The sequence below is a fragment of the Lagenorhynchus albirostris genome, chromosome 2, assembly GCF_949774975.1.
Source record: "Lagenorhynchus albirostris chromosome 2, mLagAlb1.1, whole genome shotgun sequence".
Classification (NCBI taxonomy): domain Eukaryota; kingdom Metazoa; phylum Chordata; class Mammalia; order Artiodactyla; family Delphinidae; genus Lagenorhynchus; species Lagenorhynchus albirostris.
Window position 1 is genome coordinate 162,889,101 of NC_083096.1, and position 21,318 is coordinate 162,910,418.

Here is a 21,318-nt window from a genome sequence, read left to right on the forward strand (position 1 = left end):
GGTCAGCAAGGTGGTTGGGGTAGGGGTAGGGGCTCAGTTCATGTAGGGCTGGGTGAGCCATTGCAAGGACCCTGGCTTCTTCCCTGACTGAAATGGAGTCACTGAAATGTTCTGAGTACATGATGGACGTGCTATGACAAGTTAACTAGGATCACACAGGACCTTTTATGAAGAGCTGACTCTTAGAGGAAAAAGGAAACAGGGAGGGCAGTTAGGAAGCTATTGCGATAATTCAAGACAGAGTTGATGTGACTGGGATGGGGGACCAGGGAGGTAGCTGTGGAGTCGAGAAGTAGTCAAGTTCTGCGAATGTTTTGAAAAGCAGCCAGCATGTTTGCTGATAGATGTGGTATGGGATGTGATAGGTCAAGCATGACTCCAGCTTTCTGGCCTGAGAAACTGTGAGAATGGAGTTGCCTTAACTGAGCTGAGGGAGACAGTGGGAGCAGCAGGTTGGGAAATGAGGCAGGTGAAGAACAGGCTGTCAGCTGGGATGTGTGAAGGACATTGGATACCTGTTGGGCTCCCAGGTGGAGATGTTGAATAGACAGTTGGATGTATAACCCTGGCATTCAGGAAGAGGTCTAGGCTGAGATGTAAATTTGGGATCCACCAGTACATGAATGGCTTGTAATGAACATGAATCTGATGAGGCCCCCAGGAGAGTGAGAGAGGATAAGGAGAAGCGGACCAAAGATGAAGCCCAGGGACAGCACAAGTTTACGAGTCGAGGAGCCAAGAAGAAACCAGCAAAGGAGATGGAGAAAGCCAGCCAGGGAAGTAGGAGGAAAACCAGGAGAGGATGGGCACAGAGGGGCGAGAGGGTTTCAAGGAGGAGGGAGTAACAGACGGAGTAAGATGACAGCTGAAAACTGATCACTGGATGTGACAGTGTGAGGTCATTGGTCACTTTCACAAGAGCAGTTTTGGATGAAGAGGTGGAGATGAAATCCTGATATGAGTGTGTTAAGAGAAAATTGGAGGAGAGAAGTAGGAAGTGATGTGTATAAATAATGCTTTCAAGTGGTCTGACCATAAAGATAAAGCAAAGAAATGTGTTTGTAGCAGGAGAGGTGGTTTTTCTTTTTAATTTTATTGAGTGTTTTATTCTTTGTGGCTGTAGAAATAAATACTGGCGTGTTTGCACACTGATGGGAGTGATCCAGTGGAGAGGGGAACTTTGATAATGCAGAAGGAAGAAGAGAATTGCTGGGGTGATGTTCTTGAGCAGATGAGAAAGGATGAGATCTAATGCATAAATGGCTTTGGAAAGGGACATGTGAGTTTCAGACCTGTGATGAATTTTCCCAAGGGTCTTCCAACAAAGTTGCACATCCTTCCACATACTTATCTGTGCCAAACCAAGACAGATAGAGTATCTTTGCATCATGCTCCTCATATTTTTCAAGAAACTTGTTTTCTTTGTTCAAAACTATATCATAGAGATTCTCCTATGTTAGTACATAGAGACCAAACTCAATCTTTTTAATGACTGCTTAGTATTCAGTAGCACGGATGCATCATTATTTATTTAGCCAATCTCCTGTTGATGGACCTTTATGTTGTCTCCAATGTTTTATTTGCTATTGCAAATAATGCTGTAGATAACCTCCTTGCATAAATGCATATCCTTGAGCATTTCAGAATCACTAACTCCTAGAAGTAAAATTATTGGACCAAAAGCTAAGTGCCTTTTGAATTGTGATAGATGCTGCTCGAGTGTCCTCCACAAAGACTACTGCAGAGAACATCCCACTAGCGGTGCTGGAGTGTGACAAGTCAATAGCAGGCTTGTTTAAAGTGGGTCTCAACTTTAAAGTGTTGCCAGAACCATAAGTGATAAACCGCTGACCCCTCCTCTCCAGGCTGTGAGAATGTGCCAACCCCAGCTGGTCTGGGGAGCTGGAGAGGCAGAGAATTGGGATGGTGAGAGAGGAGAGAGCAGGCAACGTGGGGCAGGAGGGCAGATCTGGGGAGCTGCAGGGAGCCGGGCTCTAGCCTGGTTCCTCAAGCCACTCCTGTGGGGTCCTGGCCAAGTGGCTCAGCCTCCAACTGCCTGATCACAACAAACATGCTTGTGTGGATCCAGGGAGGTAGCAAACGTAAAAACGAGATTGTAAATGTTGGGGCAGAGACTGCAGGCTGCCCACCAACAGTCACCCTCCTCTTCTTTCCTCCTAACATGACCCCTATTTTGTCCGGGACGACAATTTCCCCTACTTAAAAACATCACATTTCCCCTTCTGCCGGTAGTCATGTGACACAGCTCCGGCCAATGAGATGGGAGCAGAGGTTCCTGAGGGCATTCTGGGAAATTCCGTGGACAGCCTGCCTCTGATCCTAAAAGGCACCCCGAGGTCCTGGTGAGCAACCGCGATGCGACCTCAGGGGCCCCCGAGTGCGTGGAGGACATCGAGGTGATATAAAGGAGGAGACTGAGCCAATGGCATCTTGGAGCCGCTGGCCCTTCACCAGCCCCTTCCAGACACCTCGTTGGGTGAGAAAAGTAAGCCTCAGATTTGTCTCCGCCTCTGCTGGTCAGGTTCCCTTTACTCTCAGGAAGGCCATCCCTGGGTTTTCCACTAATGCCGCATGAGAACTTTCTGCAGTCTGGTAGCCTCTCCGGGTCGTATTATTTTTTTTTTTGGTGGGGGATGGATCAAGCCATTTTATTGAAGGGCTTCGGAGGAGGGTAGAAAGGCTGGGAGGACAAGGAAATCCGATGTCCTTCTCCCAGCCGGGACCTCCCCAGCTTCACAGTCACTGAAAGATCTTTGTTCACCTATTAAAGTGAGGGAATCAAACCAGGAGTGGGGTTTTTTTTAATACATTTTTTATTTTTAGAAGAATTTATATTCACAGAAAAGTTTCAAAAAGAGTATAGGGAGTCCCTTTGTACTGCTCACCCCATTCCCTTGACGTTAACGTCTTAGTAACTAGGGTTCATTTGTCAAAACTAGGAAACTAACATTGACACATCACTGTTAAGTAACCTCAACTTTATTCTATTTTTACTAGTTTTTCCTCTAATATCCTTTTTCTGTTGCATAAGCCCATCCAGCAACCACATTACATTTAGTCCTTGTATCTCCTTACTCCCCGCTCTGTCCTGTGACAGTTTCTCAGCCTTTCCTGTCCCGTATGACCTTGACGGTCTTGAGGAACATTTTGCAGAACGCTCCTTAGTTTGAGTTGGCCTGATGTTTTCTTCATGACTAGACTGGGGGAGAATTGCACAGAGGTGAAGTGCCCTTCTCATCACATCATTTCTGGGGACACATGCTACCCACAGGATTTATCACTGTGATGTTATCATCCGTCACGTGGTTAAGATGATGTTTGCCAAGTTACTCCCCATTCACCCACTCCTGCCCTTCCTATGCTTGACTTTTTGCAAGCAAATCATTGAGTATGGCCCAAATTCAAGGGTTAGGGAGTTAAATTCTATTTCTTGGAGCAGGGAGTATAAATTCTTTGGAATTCTTCTGTAAGGAAGATTTGTCTCTCCTCTTCTATTTATGTATTCATTTATTTATTCATATCAGTATGGGCTCATGGATATTTATTTTATACTTTGGGTTTGAGTTTTAGTATTGTATCATTTATCTTGTTTTTCAAATTGTATCATCTTTTGGGGGCTCTTTCAGGTTCCTTTGTCCCTTTGCCATGCTCCCATCATTCTGTTTTTGAGCACTTCCTTACTTTCTTACAAGATGCCCCAGGCGCATCTTGTATATTCCCTTTCTCAGTCCTAGAATCAGCCATTCCTCTAAGGATCTGTGGTTCCCTTCATTTTAGAATCATATTAGAAACCAAGATCTGGGCACTAGACCAAGGGATTGTGAAGGCACTTTCAGCTCTAAAACTATAGGATTCTAGACTTAGGATAAAAGTGGTTCCAAAGTCATTCCATTATAGGGAGGATGAAATGAGATCTGCCATGTTCCATAAATATTCGTGTGAGCCGTGCCTGATGGAGGAGGTGCCTGTAACACCTTCTGCTGTTCCCACTTTTACCTCCTCATCATCACCATCCTTGGGGAGGAGTGATGGGCTCCTGCCTCACTCCAGAGACCAAATCCCCACCTCCGACCCTTGCCTGGTACCGAGGTCCCCATTCCACAACGTGGGTCACAGCTTTGCTCCTGTGGGGCCACTCCTCCCCTTTTACCCCCTGTCTTGGCTTCCCCAGGAGCAGACCCTGCGATAAGGGTTGGAGGGTGACTGGTTTATTGGGGAGGTGGTCCAGGTAAGCATCAGGACGACTGGGGAAGTGAGACAGGGGAGGGAAGGAAGGCAGTAAAAGTTGCATATTGAGCAGGTGACTGCTGCGGCAGCAGGGCCTCAGTCCCGGCCTCGAGGCAATCTGGAAGGTGATGCAGAACACATCTCAGAGCTGCCCCACTGGAGGGGAGGGGCAAGGAAATGGGAGGGTTTACATCCAACCCCAACCTTCACTGGGTGAGGGCTGGTCCTAGGCATCAACTCCCCAGCACCCCAGCTTGCTCTGTATGCTGGCCAAGAGGAAACACCAAGGATACTTAAAGTAGGAGACTCAGCAAGTCTGAGACAGGGGTGCCGAGGGGACAGGGGGAGAGCACCAGCAGCACCCCAGATTCCACAGCCTGGAGCCTTGTTCAGAGCAGAGAGCAGCCCTCCTTGATGGCCGGAACTGCTCCTGTCTGCATACTACCCATTGCTGGACATCTGGCCTGGTCCATCCAGCCATCTCTCACTTGGCACCAGAATGTCAGGTCCTGTCTCCCATCACCTGCCACCTTCCTGTCCACCTTGGTGGAAGCACATTGTCCAGATCCTCACTGTTTCACATCCAGGCCATCTCAATGTTGACCCACCCTCCTGCTGCCAAGTGGTGCCCAGAGCATCCTCAGAAGACCAGGGATGGGACAGGTGAGGGCTGGAAGCTAAGGCTCCCTACCGCAGCTCAGCAAGTTGCCTGGGCACCATCTCAAGTCAACAGCCACTTGCTTCTCTGAGCTCCTGCTGTGTGTCAGGCACCATGCTGAGAGCTTCCTGTGACCCTCACATCCTCCCTGTGAAGGAGTGTTCAACAGCTGTACCTTCTGGGTGGGGAAACGGAGGATCTGAGAGGTTAAGTCTCAGCCCCAAGGTCACCCACCTGTCGCTAAGGAGCCTTGAAGGGGACCCACACACATCCCACGCTCCCACTGCCCTTATCTGCAGTGATGTGGTTTTCAGTAACCTCCAGGTATAACCCGTGCCTCAGTCCCCTTCCCAAATCCTGGCCGTTGTTTACCTGGAATAAGCCTGGAGCTCCCACTAAGTCACTGTTAGAGATGGTCCCCAGGCTGGTGCCCAGCAGCAGAGACTCTGTGTGAAATCCAGCCCTGCTCCCCTGACAATAATTAGTTCATTATGTCTAAAGTGCATCTGATTCCTCTGGAGGCTTTGCAGTAATTACAAGGTAGTACATTATTAAAAATGATTTATGGAGGCTAAAAGCTTTGGATGAAGAGCTCAGTGGCAAGATTGCTGGGCCCCTATGAAAGAACTTGCCTGAGGTCACAGGTTGGATATGAACCAGGACCTGTGGCTGACTCCACCCCCGGCCCCCGACCACTGCCCTCACTGCCCCTCTGCTCCTGGCTGTCCATCTGTGCGGCTTTTAAGGCTCATGTCCTCAACCACCCTATGAGGGTGAGGCTGGTCAGATCACTGTCCCCCATCTACAGATGTGGAAACTGAGGACCAGAGAGGGAAGGCAACTTGCCCAAAGTCACACAGCAGGGAGTTGGGGGATCCCCGTGTGCCTGACTCCTCCTCTAGGGCTGCCTTGCCTGCCCCCCACCGCCCTCCCCACAACAATCCTCAGAGGAAAGCACAGACTGAGGCCCCCTTCTCCCTGGGGCGGGAGTGTCGTGGGCCCACAGAAAAGCCTCCATTCGCAGTATCTCCTGTCCTGGTGGCCAAACCCCTCTTTCTAGGTCTGCACCACATCCCCCCTTATCCTCCCCCACCCAAGCCCCGGGCTGTCACTTCCCTAATGTACCCACTTTACTTATTACCTTCAAGGAAGACTTCATACAGGAGGCAAACACAGAACACCTGCTTCTGATGATTGAGGGTGTCCTGGCTCCCTTGGATGTAAAGGGAGCCCCTGCAGTAACACACCATTAACCTCTGCCAGGGCTGGACAGCCCCCGACACCCCGACACGGTGCATCCCCGTCCCCGTGCCCGCAGGCGCTGGGCCCTGGGCAGTTCCTCACAGGGGCTAGTGCTCCAGCTCGGGACGCACTATGTTTTGCATCCCGCTCTGCCACTCACTAGGTATAAGATTTAAATCCAGCCACCTGACCTCTCTGAATCTACTCTCCTTACCTATAAAGTGGGAATGTTATACTTACGTTCTCCAGAACTCAGTTTTCCCCTCAAAAAGATAGAGAAGTGAGGTCAATTACTTGTAAGCTCAGCAAGGACCTGGACCTTTGGCTGCTGTATCCCTGGCACCTCAAAAGTGGTAGGATGACAAAATGTTTTTGTGAAACCATCCTCCTGCCTTCCTGCTCCCGTGCCCTCCCTTCACTGGGCAAGGTAGCAGACGGGGCTTGCTGAGCTGTGCGACAAAGACCCATCTGGCCCTGAGGCCCAGGGGCAGGGATGTGGGGTTCAGGCAGAGGAGACTGGTGGGGCTCCTGCCATGTCCGCGCGGCCAGTCTGATTCCAGCAACCCTGCGAGGGAGGGGCTGAAACAGCCAGGGAAACTCACCTAACAGGGCTGGAAGCTGGTGAGAGCTGGTGAAGGAAGGGGGTGAGCTTGGCAAACCGCGAAGCGGGCTGGTTTGTGTGCACTTGGACATGGGGCACGTCCCTGGGGGACCCTCCCTTTTTCCTCATTTTTCTGGAGCCCAGCACCAGGTGCTTCCACAGGCAAAACAGGGGCCGTTACACGGAGGAGTTAAGGGTCTGAATGGCCAGTGGGAACCCAGCAGGACTCAGCTCCTCAGTCACCCCTGGGGCTGGGGACGAACCGAGGGTGAGGAGAACGTGTGTGTTTCCTCTCCTGTGAGATCAGGGGGGGCCTGGACCACCTCCAGGTCTCCCCCTCTCCCAAGATGCCACAATTCCCCTTACTCCTTTCGGGGTCCCTCTCCCCTCACAGAGCCCTTGGGGCAGCAGGAGGAGGGGCACGGCCCCCAAGGCCCCAGGGCCACATGTGGAGGGGCCAGCAAGGCCACCTGACTCCCAGTCCAGGGCCAGTGGTCTTCCATGCCCCCTGGAGAGTCAGATGTGAGGGTTTCCGCCTGCCAGCTCCCTCAGAAAGTGAGGGAGGTGAGCCTGTGCCTCGAGGGCCTGCACTTTCTCACCTCCTATTTGCACGTGGAGAAAATGAACTTGGAATGGGAGGCACCCAGAATCCACTGTACAGATGAGGAAACTAGGTCTTGGAGAGGTCAAGTCATTTTCCCAGGATCCTACAGGTGCGCAGTGTCAGAGGTGGGATTCAAACCCAGATCTTGGTAGCTGCAGAGGCAGAGCCCTCGGTGACAGAGCCTGGACCCTGGCGGTGGCCTGCACTCCCCTGGACCCAGAGAGCCCCGGCAGCGCCCAGCCTGCTCTGTACCCTGAACTGTGGGGGCAGCTCGATCATTTCCTGAAGACTCCGCCTTTTCCCAACCCCAGGCCTCCACATCTGAGCCGACCCTGTCCCTGTAGTTCCTGACAGTCTGCACGACTGTGGCACGCCTGGGCTCCGTTAGGTGCCTCAGGGACCTAGCCCTGGGATTCTGGCCTTGCTCGTTCGTCTCATTGGCAGGTCTCTCCTGCTGCTTCAGAGCCCTCAGCTCCCCCAGGCTCCCCAGGAGAGCAGGAACAGCCAGGCCACGCCTCCCAGAACACAAAATGCCCAACTCCGCCAACAGGACAGCGGCCCAGAAGGCTGAGCCCATGCTGAGCAGAGCTGGAGGCCAGTGACCGACAGCGCAGACGCCCCAGCCAAGCCCTCCCTCCACCCAAGGGGAGGGCCGGGCTGAGTGGCGGTGACCCTGCAGATCCCGTGGCTTGGTGGCAGCAGGAGGACAGTTGTCTCCAAACCCCACCCTCCCTTGATTGACAACCTAACCCCAGCCAAAGACAACCCAATTTGTTGCATCTTCCCACACTTAGAAAAGCACTAGGACGCTATTACCACGTTGGGCAGGCCAGGTCGGGGAGGGGTTTGTGGGTGAGCCCTGGGTCCCCCACCCGCTGAGGAGACGGATGAGGATGGACTTCCCCTCACGGGGTCAGGCATAGACCTGAACAAGGTGCCAGCTATTCCACAGGAAAGAACGGTGGCATTTCTAAACCAATTTGTGGTGCACACTGTACGGTTCCTCAACCCCTTTTCTACAGTTCGTGAGGAGAAACTGGCAGAACTTTCTCTTCGTATGCAGCAAATTGAAACAACTCTCAATATTTTAGATGCAGAGTTGTCATCTATCCCAGGGCTAGACGATGTCATATTTGAAGTATCTCCTACACGTGTCCCTAGGATCACAAATGAAACACATTTTGAAACCACTTCAGAGCAATCACAGAACAGTTTACAAGACTCTGGACCACGGGAAAGTGAAGTCACACCAGAAAATATCTTAACTGTAGCCAAGGACGTAAGATACGCCAGATATCTCAGAATGGCTCAAGTGGGTGTTCCAGTGATGGCAATAAGAAACAAAATGATATCGGAAGGACTAGACCCAGATCTTCCTCAGAGGCCAGATGCCCCAGTGCCTAATGTAGAAGGTGAAAAAAATGCAGAAGAAAGTTCAGACAGCGAATCTTCTTTTAGTGACTAAGCTTAATTCTGATAACAATTACAGGTACATGTGTCGGTGCACACTTACATTCTATAAGAAAGAGAGCCTGAACTTGAATTCTTAGTCATGAAAGCAGCAAATGGCTACATTTCCACCACCAAGCTTCCTCTGTGAAAAAATAAATAAATAAAGCATTTATTAAAAAAAAAAAGGCACTAAAATCTTTAGCTGAGATATGTGTGCCTTGTGACGAGCGGCAGCCCTCTACCAAGATGTGTGTGTGAGTGCATGTACCCCTTCTCCAAAATCACATGTATGCTCACCTCCCCCTGCCTCTTCCAAGCAGCTCCTCGGAGCGCTCCGAGATACTGTGTCCTGGGCTGTGGTCCTTGGTAACTAGATGTTCCCTTGGAATTGATCTTTCCATGAAGAGCGTGCTTTGGAGACATGAAATAACCAGCAGAGAGCCTTAAATGAATTACACTTGTCGACTGAAATAAAAATGCACCACGTGAGAGCAAGTGCCCGCGGTGAGGGGAACTCACACCCCTCCCTGAACAGCTGGGCGAAGGGGGAACACCAGCTCCGGATCAGAGGAGTCCCCACAGGTCTATGCCAGGTCCCTCGGACTTGTGCTGACTCACAGTGGCAGGGCCTGCCTCTCCACAGGCAAGACTGGCAACAGTTGCTACTCTTCACATCACCTGCCTATGAGACCCATCCTGCCTACGAGCCAAACTGAGGAGGGAGGGGGCCAGAAGCAGACATTTTCCAGACTTCTGTACTTTGCAGGGGAAACAAACGCTGTCCAGCTGGACCTGCTGATGTGAGATGCAACGTGGCCAGTGGGGAGGACATGGCCCTTGGGCTCAGGCAGCCCCCGCTGTGGATCCAGGCTCTTTCGAGCTCTGTGACCCTGGCCAGGCACTCAGCATCTCTGGGCCTCAGCTTCTTCACCTGACACATGAGGCTAATAACAACTGCCTGTCAGGGACAGTTCTATTTTTAGAGTCAAATGAGATCTCCAACATGATGGCCAAAATGTGCCTCCATGTGTCTATTACTTCATAAATCAATGACGAGGGAAATGCAGAGGGTCAGCTAGAGGTTTGGATAGTTGGAAATATACATTTCTACTTTTCCCCTCTCTTACCTCACCTTGGACCAGCTGGCCCTTTATACAGAACCCTCCTCTGGCCCAGGCATCTCTTCCATGCTGTCTCCCAGACTTTCTCTGTGTCATTCCCCGTGACTCTGCCTCTGTCTCCAGACGCTTCCCACTCTCCCCTCTCCCTGCCTTTGGGACTGGACTCTCTCCAGTGCCCTGGGCTCATTTGCCCCACTCACACGTGAACTGCCCAGTTTGGAAGACCGTGGCGAGGCCACCTCTGCCTTGAAACCATGTGCCAGACCCCAAGGGAAGCTGTGTGGGATGTGGGTGTTGGGCTGCACGTCAGGAAGGGCACCTCTGCTCCTCTGCCCGCCGCCTGCCTGGCCCTTCACCAAAGCCCAAGTGCAGTTGGATGGACCAGGAGCTCAGCTCACAGCAGGCAGACCAGCATTGCCTAGCATCCACAATGTGCTGGGAACTTTAGTTCACTCAGAACCTGGGGGCCACAGTGGGTGTGCTCCTGGGCCGTGTGGAAGCCAGGGTCTATCCTAAACCCTGTGATCAGTGTGCCTTGTATGGTAGTGAAGAGAGAGCTTCTCCACACAGCTTTACTTGAGGAATTACAGGGTCCTGGAGGATGGAGTCAGGAGGCTTTGAAGACAGACCACCAGGAGGGTGAGGCTGGGGGTGGGAGTGGGGGGCTGGGAGAGGAAGCCTCCCACAGGGTCACCCAACCTAGATCTCAGTCTCAGCTCTCCCTCCCACTCACTCATGACCTTCAGTTGGGCAAGCCCCTCGACTCCTCTGAGCCTCAGTTTCCCTGGGATTCTGTGAGGGTTGCATGAATACAATGCATGTGAAAGTCCCAACACAGCACTCGGCTCAGTAAAGATGGGCTGGAATCAAACCTCGTCCACTGTGATGAGGAGACCTGGGACCAGGACCCAGTGTTCTGATGCCTGAACTCTGACCCTCCTGCCCTCCCTCCTGTTCTAGAGGCTAATCCCAGCGTCCCTCCCTTTGGACCCAGCAATGAGTCATGTCACACACATGGTGCCTCCCTTGGCCATGTGCCCCTCACAGCATTCAAAGATGCCGGGATTCATCAGGGCACCGCTCCCCGGGATGACCGCAGCTCCACACCAGCTCCTTTCCCATCTCCCTCCCTCCCTCGAGATTCCACATCCTTGGGACAATAGCTGAGTGCATTTGCAGAGAGTTTCTAATGGCTGGTTGGGTCCCTCGAGGACTACTGTGCATTCACTATAATGACATTCATTAGTCTGTCTGACATCAGTACTGTTCTCAGGTTAATATGTTTAACTTAATGAGGCATTATTTTCAGTTAGAAAACTCCTGAAGAAGTGTGATTTCTGGTGATGAACTAAGCTGATGAATGGATTAATACCAGGCTTGAACAAGCTGACCAAGAAAATGAATCTAACCGGCTTTGTTTTCTTCTTTAGTGATGGGCTGTGCTTAAATTAATTTGCGCAAAACTGCCCATTTCTTAGGGGAAGAAACAGGAAGAAGACCCCACTTGGCTCTGTGATTTGTCCTCCATGTGCCTGTTGTTTCCCTCCCCCCGACCCCCAGCCCCAGCTCCAAAGAGAGAAAAGAGCAAGGACCAGGATGTGAAAGGAGGGAAGGAGAGGAGTGCCTGAAGTCGAGCAGCAGGATGGGCCAGAGTGTGAAAGGGGAGCCCCCACATGGCTACAGAGGCCACCGGCACAGTGGGCACGGCGGGAGCTGGCTGGCCCGTCTCTGTCATCGCCCGCTTTGTGGGGTTCACTGCTGTAGCCCCAGTGTACAGCACCTAGTGGGCACTCAGTAGATATTTGTCACATGATTGCAGTAGGTGCTCAACACAGATAGCTCTTACTGTAATTCAAGGAATCATGTGACCTCAAGAGGGAGCAGGTGCCCAGATACATCTGGTGACTGAGCCAGATGACTCCTGACCCAAGGGTCAAGGATGACCCAAAGGTCAATTTCCTTTGATGATCTGACCCATTGCTCTCCCCATGGGCACTTAGAGCCAGCCACGATGCACTTTCCTTCCTCCCAAGCTGAGGGCTGCCAGGGCATGCCAGTTCACTGCCTGCCCCCCTCCTAAACCAGAAAACAGAGAGGGGCTGAGCACCCTCTCTGCACCCATTCTGCTTGCTCAATGGCCAAAATTCACTCTGAGAGCAAGACCGTCCCTTTTTGTGGTGTCCATAGGCAGGGGTGGGATGGGATCTACAGGCAAGCAGAGCTGTGGGATCAGAGAGGCCAGTTGGGCAGCTTGGACATAATCCAGGCAGGAGGCAATGATGGGAGCATAAATAAGCCTCCACGTTGCAGGGTTGCAGTGAATGTTTGTCCAAAGCCCCCAGCACCACTCCTGGCACATAGTAGGACCTCAGGAGATGGTAGCTATTATTAGTAGTCCATGACGGAAATGACAGAGCTGAAACATAATCTCTCAGCTGCCTGGCCTCGTGTCCCCTGGCCCAGGAGCTATGTCCAGTCTCTTCAAAGAGATGAATATGGCGAACTCAGGCTGCAGAGAGAATTTGCTGGTGATGAGTTGCAGAAAATTGGGTCTTTGCCGCAGTGGAGAAAGACCAGAGAGTGGGATTAGATAAGTGACAAACACCAAACTTTCACACGTTCCCCATGTGCTCACACGGCACAGACCCAGAACATCTTGAAGGAAGGTAACCTTTAAAGGCTATGTTCTCTTTCTCAATTTAAATGAAGTAAGTGTAGGCACTGAAGTGCATATATGGTGACTGAATTGTCCCAGGTCAAACCCTCTCCTCCTATAATATATCCTCCAGATGGGACTTTAACGAGATGCAATTACATCACGCATGCTCTGTTCACAGGGGCAAGTGATCACATGCATTTCTTTTGGCTTGAGGCTGATGGGCACCTTCCATCTGCAAATGTGGCTTTTAAGTGTGTCTGTTTGGGGGAGGAGTTCTAAAAAGCAAAGACAGCCCCCCCGGAGCAACTCAGCCTCTGGCTTTTCAAAGGCAGCAGCTTCTGTTTGCTGGTTTTGTTCTTGGTGAATGTTTCTGGCAGAGAATTCAGAAGTGAGGTCAGAGGTCACCTCAATCTGGGCAGAGGCCTGGGTGGGGTTTGGGTCCTCGCACAGCTGACCGAGTGTTCTGGAACCTTTTGCTTCCACTCTCTGGGCTCAGTTTCCCCAACGCATAAAATAGAGCCCTCAGGCCTGACTGTGTCTAAGGATCCTTCTGAGTCGAACGTGACAATAAGTCCAAGTGAAGGTGGGGCGGAGGATGGTAAATGGTCAGGGAGCGGAGAGGTGGTGGGACTGGTGACCCTGCTGATGGGCTACCGTTGAAAGTCCTGCCTTTACCACTTCAGTCCAGGACCAACTTCCGACCACCAGCCCCTGCGTTTCTTTGCCCAGGGGGTGTTTTTGTTTTTTTTTTTAATATTTATTTATTTATTTATTTTAATTTTTTTTTTTTTGGCTGTGTTAGGTCTTCGTTTCTGTGCGAGGGCTTTCTCTAGTTGCAGCAAGTGGGGGCCACTCTTCATCATGGTGCGCGGGCCTCTCACTACCGCGTCCTCTCTTGTTGTGGAGCACAGGCTTCAGACGTGCAGGCTCAGTAGTTGTGGCGCATGGGCTTAGTGCTCCGCGGCATGTGGCATCTTCCCAGACCAGGGCTTGAACCCGTGTCCCCTGCATTGGCAGGCAGAATCTCAACCACTGCGCCACCAGGGAAGCCCCCAGGGGATGTTTTTTGATCACCAAATCCTACCCCAGTACCCTGTGTGGCAGAACTTGCTTGTCTCAGCATTAATGCCCCAGCCCTGGGAAGAGCCTTCGACCTAAGGCAACCAACGGCGAGGTAGCTGGGACCTATGGCGACCAATGGCAAGGTAGCTGGTGTGTAAATACGCAGCCAGCTGTTCTGACAGGGGGAACTTTCTTGTGCCTGTGTGTGCAGCACTGCCTCCTGGTTTGAACACAGGCTTTTTTGGAGGGCTTCCCTTCCCTGGCTCACTTCCCCTCCTCCCTCGAGTGTTTCTTTTCACCTCCCAACTTAATTGCAATCACTGAAGCCTTAAACTCTGCTAACACGGGACCCAAAACTAAGATGACAACTGAGAGAGAGAGAAGAGCACAGACAGGTTCCAGGGTGGGCACTCATCCCAATGGTGTGTTCAGTTACTGGGAGCTCTTTGAGCCTTAGATTTACGATATGTATGCTTTCCTCTGTGTGTGTTTTACATTTTACGATAATAATAATAATAACAGGGCCCTTTCTACTGAGATGCCGTGAATATGCTGGGGGGATGGCGGTGGCAGGGACATCCAATACATAGAGTACAGTAATAAAGTAGTGAATTTTGTCAAATGACGTGTGGATGAATGAATTTATTAGAAAACACATGAACTGTTGAGTAAATGAATGAACCAAAGAGTCATGGAATAAATGCATGCACGAAGCGATGAATGAATGAGCACGGTCAGGAGTGAGCAAATGAATGAACCAAGGAAAGAAAGGATGTAAGAAGAAACCCCTGGTGACTGTGTGAGGAGCTGGGCGCCCAAATGGACAATGGAAGGAAGGACGAGTGGATGAAAGGACACGCATGGGAGTAGAATGAATGAATAAAGTAACACATAAATAAGCATGTGAAGAAACCAGTGACAGACCAATAAATGAATGAAAAATAACTGAAGAAGCGAGTGAATGAATGGACATAAAAGTCTAAGAAACAATAAGCAAATAATTATATAAATGTTTAAGTGCATAAATGATTTGATATGTTCTGGCTGCACATGAGGGGGAAGTAATTTGTACAGCAAAAACCTCTCAAGTCTGAGACAGCATCTCCACTCAGACACCTGGGGTCAAGGTCAAAATCAGCATGTTCTCAGAGAAATTTCCAAAAGTGACTTCAGTTTGGGTTTAATAGAAACATTTTTAAGCAAATATCTATGATGCAACGGACAGGGCCACTCCCCAGAATAAACCCTGGGTTAAGGGGGAAGAGCTAGATGGAATTGGCTACATTGTTTTCACAATTAGGTCACAGATAATTACCTATTATGGAGCAAACCCCCAGCAGGATTTTAATAATTGCTATTTAAATAACACATTTTCACCGTCTCCTTACAAATTAACCTCTGGAGTTGTAATTATTGTCTGCATGGGAAAGTTTGCTATGTGGCTTGGGAATGAGGAAGGGGGTTGACATTGTCACCTTGATTGTCCCCTGAGACCCCGAGGCCAGGTGATTCTGGGGACAGAGCTCAGATCTGGGGAGACCCAGGTCCAGGATGTCAAGCAAGTCCCTCCCCCCATCTGGGCCACCTCGGTCAGCTCCCCTGAGAAGTGAAGATGGTCTCCAAATGCCCAAACTCCCTGGGTATTCAGGGTGCTCTCACTCCAGACCCAGGTCAGGGTCAGAGTTACTCACCCGCCAGCTGTTTCCCCACAGCTCAGGCGCATCCTCATCAAGGGGTAATAGGGTCTCCATTTCTCTCCACCTGACTGAGGGCGGGACCCTTCTGGTCCTCAGCACGCGCTCAGCTCCCAGTGCAGGGCCTGCACACGGTAGGTGCTCAGCGAACGCTCGAGAGGAACACATGAATCTTGCTGCGCAGTGTGGGTTTGAGAAGCCACTTCAGTCCCTTTCAGAACTATGACGTTTCATGAGCAGGCGGCCACTCACCACGTGCTCACGGAGCTTCTCACGGTGGCCCCGTCACTGACGCTCTCCCAGGTATCACTCCTTCCCTGGACTCCGCCTGCGTCTGCCCGTCTCGACCACTCCCCCACTCCCTGTGCGCTGCCTCTAGTACCTGGTGGGCCTGAAAGTATGGAAACTGGTGTAATTGTGCACAGAGTGAGAATCAATGGGTTTTGATGTGGGGCTGGGGCTCTTCCCTGATCAAAGTGCATGAGGGCTAACGTGTCTCTCGGTCCCCACACTAACCCTGACCCGGCACCGTCATTGATGAGAGGTCAGCATGGGGTCTGATCCCCCACAGGGATGGGGGAGACCTGTGAAGTTCCCCGTGAGCACCTGGATGGCGTGGAAGAGCCGGATGGAGGATACAGGTCCCTGACAGTGACCTGGATGCCGCCCCTGCTGTCCAGCGTGTGGATTGAATGCTGTGTATTTGCACCTGGGATTCTGGAATTTCTTCCTGCTTCCAGACGTCTGCTTCCCTAAAGAGTCCATCTCACTCAAACTGTCTCTTTCTGTCTAAGGTGTTGGAAACCGCACCTGACGAGGTCCTGCCTGCAGGTGTGATGGACAGTCCCTCTTCCCCTTGTCTGCGTCTGACCCCCCTGACCATTTGGGTGACAGCCAACCCCTCCCCCAATCAGCCCTGATGTAACTGGCCATGGGGTCAGGAGGAGAAGACCAGCCGAAGAGGGAGGCCGAGCCGATCACAAAGGCCTGAACTCCGTGGGAAGGAGTGCAGACACCCTCCTATCAGGAACGAGCAGCAGGTGGGGAGGGCACAGCAGTGAGTTCCATGCAGCTGAGCTGAGCGGCACCTTCGTCCAGGGGATCAGGAGCCTGGAGGGGATCCTTGGTCAGCCCAGGTAATCCGTGACCACAAGTTACCTTGGGGTATGTCACCTGTAGGACCCCCACCAGTTCCAGGACCTACCTGTCTCCCAGCTCAGCTGACCAAGTGACCATCCGGCCGGTCACCTCCACGGGCTCTGCCTGGCGGGGCTGTTCTGGCCGGACTCCTCCATGCCCCCTGCTCTCCCACAGCAAGTCCAGCCTCACAGGGGCAGCCCTAGCAGGTGCTCTGGGAACTGGACCAAGGGATCCCTGCTCACCTTTCCAGTATGTCAAGGACACCCCCAGGCCACCTCTGGATTTGGGAACAACAGATGGCCACCTCTGGATTTCCCACCTCTATATTTGGGAAATATATCATTTCATTTATCCCAAGTACACAAATATTTCTACATGCTTTTCCTGCTTTCATCCTATTCCTTCCTTTTAAGCTCAATGTCTTTCTTTCTGAAATGATCCTTTATTCATTCTTTTAGTAAGATCTGGTAAATTCTCTCAGTTTTTACTCTGAAATATCTTTTTTTCTTTATCAATTTTGAATGATGGTTTACCTAGAACTAAAATTCTCCTTTGGTAGTTAGTTGTTCCACTTGGCAGCTGAGAATCCTCTTATATTTGCTACATTCTTCAGTTTGTTCTTGATCATCACAAATTGCCCTTGGAGACAGAGGAAGAAATTATAAAAATGAAAGGAGAAATAGGCAGCAGTGACTCCCATGAAATGAGATCAAGTTTCCTTCTACACAATTGAACGTGGACATTTAAAACATCCTTGTCACACGATGCATGACTCCTGTTAGGGAAGATTATTTGATAATGAAAGGACTGGAGGTTTCTGGATATTTAAGGAGCAAAGAACCAGGGGCTTCAAAGTCAGACAGATCCAGATTTGAGTCTCAGCTCAGCCACGTCCTCAAGCAGGTTTCACCACACTTTCCAAAGTCCATCTGGTAATTTCTTAAGTGGGAGACGGTGCCTCTCTCTCAAGTATAAATGAAAGAACTTGGGTACAAGAGCACAGCACCTGGGACACTGTAAACATTCAAACCATGGTTGTTGCTGTGATCGACTAAGTGAAGAATAAAGATAAAGCAGAGGTCGTCTTTGGAGAGATGCTTCCTTCCTTTGTCTCTTTGGAAATCTCCTTGTTGGGCTGCTTAACTAATTTGATAATCTCTTATTCTTCTGATAAAATAAAGCTCGACTGCAGAAAGCTTTATCATCAAAGGAAAAAAGGAAAAAGAAGATGCTCACACTGCAATGTCTATACAAATCCATTTCTTACGCAAGGTACCTGGTTGCAAAGAGGTGAAGGGAAGCCCCTTGCCCCTGCCTGTGTCCCCTGCACTGAGGACAGGTTGGGCAGAGTCTCGTTGCATCCCTACAACTGCTGCAGGGTGGCACCATCCTCCCATCCTGCAGATGAGGAAACCGAGGCTCAGAGAGGTGATGTCACTTCAAGGTCAAATGATGTCACCTTCCTACACACCTGCCAGGTGAGACCCAGCAGGAACCAAATTCCCTGCTCCACGGAGCTGGCCTTATGCTGGGGAGCACAGGCCATAGGGATGAAGTCGTAGTACGTGTCAAGTGGTGATCAGTGGGAAGAAGAAAAATCAAGCTCGACGTCAGACGGCCTTGTTTGTCCTAAAGAAGCACCTGCCCATGTCCTGCAGCCTTGAGGCATCTCAGAGCTGCTTTCTGCTAGGGAGGCTTCTGGGTGTGAAGAACACTCTTATGGGAATAATGGATGCATGGAGAAGGACCAAGGACCCTTCCTTCCTTCACTCACCCATTCACTCACTCGCCCATTGCCCAGACAAGCCCTGATGTAAGTCTGTGGAACCAGGCCCCCCAGGTCCCATCCTGGGGCTCACACTCCAGCTGGGGCCCTGATCCTATGAGTCAGATCAGACCAGGAGGTCGTGCCAACTCCGGGCTGTCTCAGCCCCGGGTCCCTTGTCTGTACAATGCAGGCGATAACAGCGCTTATTGACCTGTCACCCACCCGTGCTGGGAATGTGCTGAGGGTTCACGTGCTTCGTCTCTGCCCAGCCTCACAACCACCCTGCGCGCCCACAATGCACAAATTAGGAAACCGAGGCCCAGAGAGGTGACATCAGCTGCACGGTCTGGGTCAACAAGTGGCTTCAGGGTTAGAGGACCTGAGTGTGTGTCCAGGCTCGGCCATTCCCCGGCTGTGTGGCCTCAGCAAACTTCTCGCCACAGAGCCTGTGTTCTCACCAGCAAAGCGGTGACGATGGTGGTACCTGCCTTGTGGGGCTGCTGTGAGGGAAAGTGAGATGGTGCTCGGGACACACGTGGAACATGCCTGGCATAGAGCATCTATGATCACAGTGATAGCTTCCTCCCCTGTGGTGCTCACTGCATTGATCCTCCTGGCAGCCCTTAGATGGATGTGCGATCATAACCCTTAACAAAACATGCCGTGGTCTCCAGTTTGCTGGTGAGAAAAACAAGACTCAGCAGAGTGGAGTCATTAACTAAAATCACAAGATGACAGCTAGCAGAGTCGGATCCCTTCATCTTTCCTGTGCTTTCTATCCACCCCGATTTTCTCCTTTGCTTCTTCCTCTGTTTTCTTTTTGACTCATTTGCTTCTGCCCATTGTATAGATCAAATATACTTCATTACCTTTCTGCTTCTATTGGTTGCAAAAGTCTGCACCCTATTTCTCTCCATTTATTAATTACCTTAAAATGAAATGTGTACTTATTTAGACTTGATACAGTTTAAAGCTAATCAACATCTCTGCCCTCCCTTTGAACAACGCCAAGATCATCAAATACCTTAACTCTAATCTCCTATCTTAATGTTGGCTTTATCTAATGCTATGATTCCATCTTCTTTTTCTACTTCTCCCAACTTAGTTCTTACTATTATCGTTGTCAGTTTTCCTCTTGTTTCATATAGGCAATAAGCAGTTAGATTTATCCCAAGTACACAAATATTTCTACATGCTTTTCCTGCTTTCATCCTATTCCTTCCTTTTAAGCTCAATGTCTTTCTTTCTGAAATGATCCTTTATTCATTCTTTTAGTAAGATCTGGTAAATTCTCTCAGTTTTTACTCTGAAATATCTTTTTTTCTTTATCAATTTTGAATGATGGTTTACCTAGAACTAAAATTCTCCTTTGGTAGTTAGTTGTTCCACTTGGCACCAAAAATAGTATTCCAGTGTTTTCTGGTCTCTATTGTCATCATGGAGTAGTCAGATGTCTGTCTTTCTCAACTGATCTTTTCTTCCTCTGGTTGCCTTTTATAAAATATAAACTTGTTTTTAATGTATATCCAGGGGTCCCTCAGGCTCCCTTCCATTCACTACCATTCCACCAGTTCTAACCAGTTCTAGCATTATAGATTAGTCGTTTCTGTTTCAGAACTTTTTATAAATGGGATTATACAGTATGATATCATTTGTGTCTGTTTTTTTCTTTCTTCTCAGCGTTATGTTTGTAGTTGTAGTTTATCAATTCCCATTGATGTAGATACAGGTATAGATAGAGGTATCAGTAGATCAAGAAGTAGATCTAGGTCTAGATATAAACATAGATTTTTTTCAAGGCCTTCTTAGGATTCATAGGGCTTCTTGAATCTGAAAATCATATTTCCATAAATTCTGGAAAATTCTGGGTTCTTATTGATTTGATTATTTCCTGTTTCATTCCTTGTATTCTAGAACCCTATTTCATGTATGATGGATCATATTATTCCAGATCTCTTAATCTCACTTTTATATTGTCCACCAATTTACTTTTCTGATCTATATTCTGGATAATTTCCTTTTGTCTACATTCCTGTTTACTTATTTTCTTCCTAGCTTTGCCTCATCTGCTACTTTATTCATTCATTGAGCTTTCATTTCAAAGGTTATATATTTCATTTTTAGGGAAAAATTTTCTTTTCCAATATGCCTGCTCCTTTTTTCATAGTATTTGGTTCCATTCTTATGGTTTTTTAAAGACTTAATTTTTTAAGACCAGTTTTAGGTTCACAGCAAAAGTGAGAGGAAAGTAAAGATATTTCCTGTATCCCCTCTGCTCCACCCCCCACACGTGTAGCCTCTTTTGTTGTCAATGCCCCCCTCCTAGAGTGGTACCTTTGATGAACCTACAGTGATAAATAATAAACATCAAATTCCATAGTTTACATTAGGGTTCTTAGTGTTGTACATTCTACGGGTTTGGACAAACGTATAATCACAGGTATTCACTATTATAACAGCACACAAATATTTTCATTGCCCCCAAAGTCCTCTGTGATCCACCTATTCATCCCTCCCCCAGAATGATTTTGATTCTTTCTTTTACGTCTTTATTTTAAACATACTTATCTTTTAGAGTTTCCCTTGGAATCATTCTATTATCTGAGGTTCTTTAGATTCTCTTCCTATTCTTTTTTGTCTGTTACTTCTCATGCATTACATCCATTCTTCACTCGTCTTCGAATTTTGTTTTTGAGCTCCTCTTCATTGGGGCCTTATCTATGAGAATCCTGGACAGCCTGAGTGAAGGGTGTGGCCCACTGAACTATTCTGGATTGGCTACTTCAGATGCTCCAGAAGTATCATCAGCCTGGCACCAGTTATGGATGAGTTCCTTGGCTTCTAAGTTCAGAAATCAAACTTATGGGGTAAATTAAAACTCTCAGCCCAAGGGAGGTGCAGGTCTATTTACAAATTCCCCAGAGAACCTTTTGTTGTTACTTTACCCAGGGTCCAGACAGAGACAGACATGCTTCCCTGCAATGGAATTTCCTCCTAATGGATTTTTTTTCTAATATACTCTTTCACTGAGGGTATAGCTCTTCAAATGTCCCAGCTCTATATGAGGAC

General features: G+C 49.5%; 1 protein-coding gene across 1 annotated transcript; it reads left to right on the forward strand.

The window, feature by feature from the left end:
* Positions 1–372: 372 nt before the first annotated feature.
* LOC132515578 (WASH complex subunit 3-like) lies at positions 373–8,818 on the forward strand. Its single transcript, XM_060141954.1, has 3 exons — positions 373–401; positions 2,348–2,417; positions 8,237–8,818. The coding sequence occupies exons 1-3, from the start codon at positions 373–375 to the stop codon at positions 8,816–8,818; spliced, it is 681 nt and encodes a 226-aa protein (XP_059997937.1).
* The last annotated feature ends 12,500 nt before the right edge of the window (positions 8,819–21,318 follow it).

Bases quoted from the DNA above. Each gene is read 5' to 3' on its own strand.
- LOC132515578 (XM_060141954.1), top strand. From the start codon at position 373: ATGACTCCAGCTTTCTGGCCTGAGAAACT. The intron at 402-2,347 runs GTGAGAATGGAG...TGATCCTAAAAG, and splicing joins GCTTTCTGGCCTGAGAAACT to GCACCCCGAGGTCCTGGTGA. The intron at 2,418-8,236 runs GTGATATAAAGG...CCCGCTGAGGAG, and splicing joins AGTGCGTGGAGGACATCGAG to ACGGATGAGGATGGACTTCC.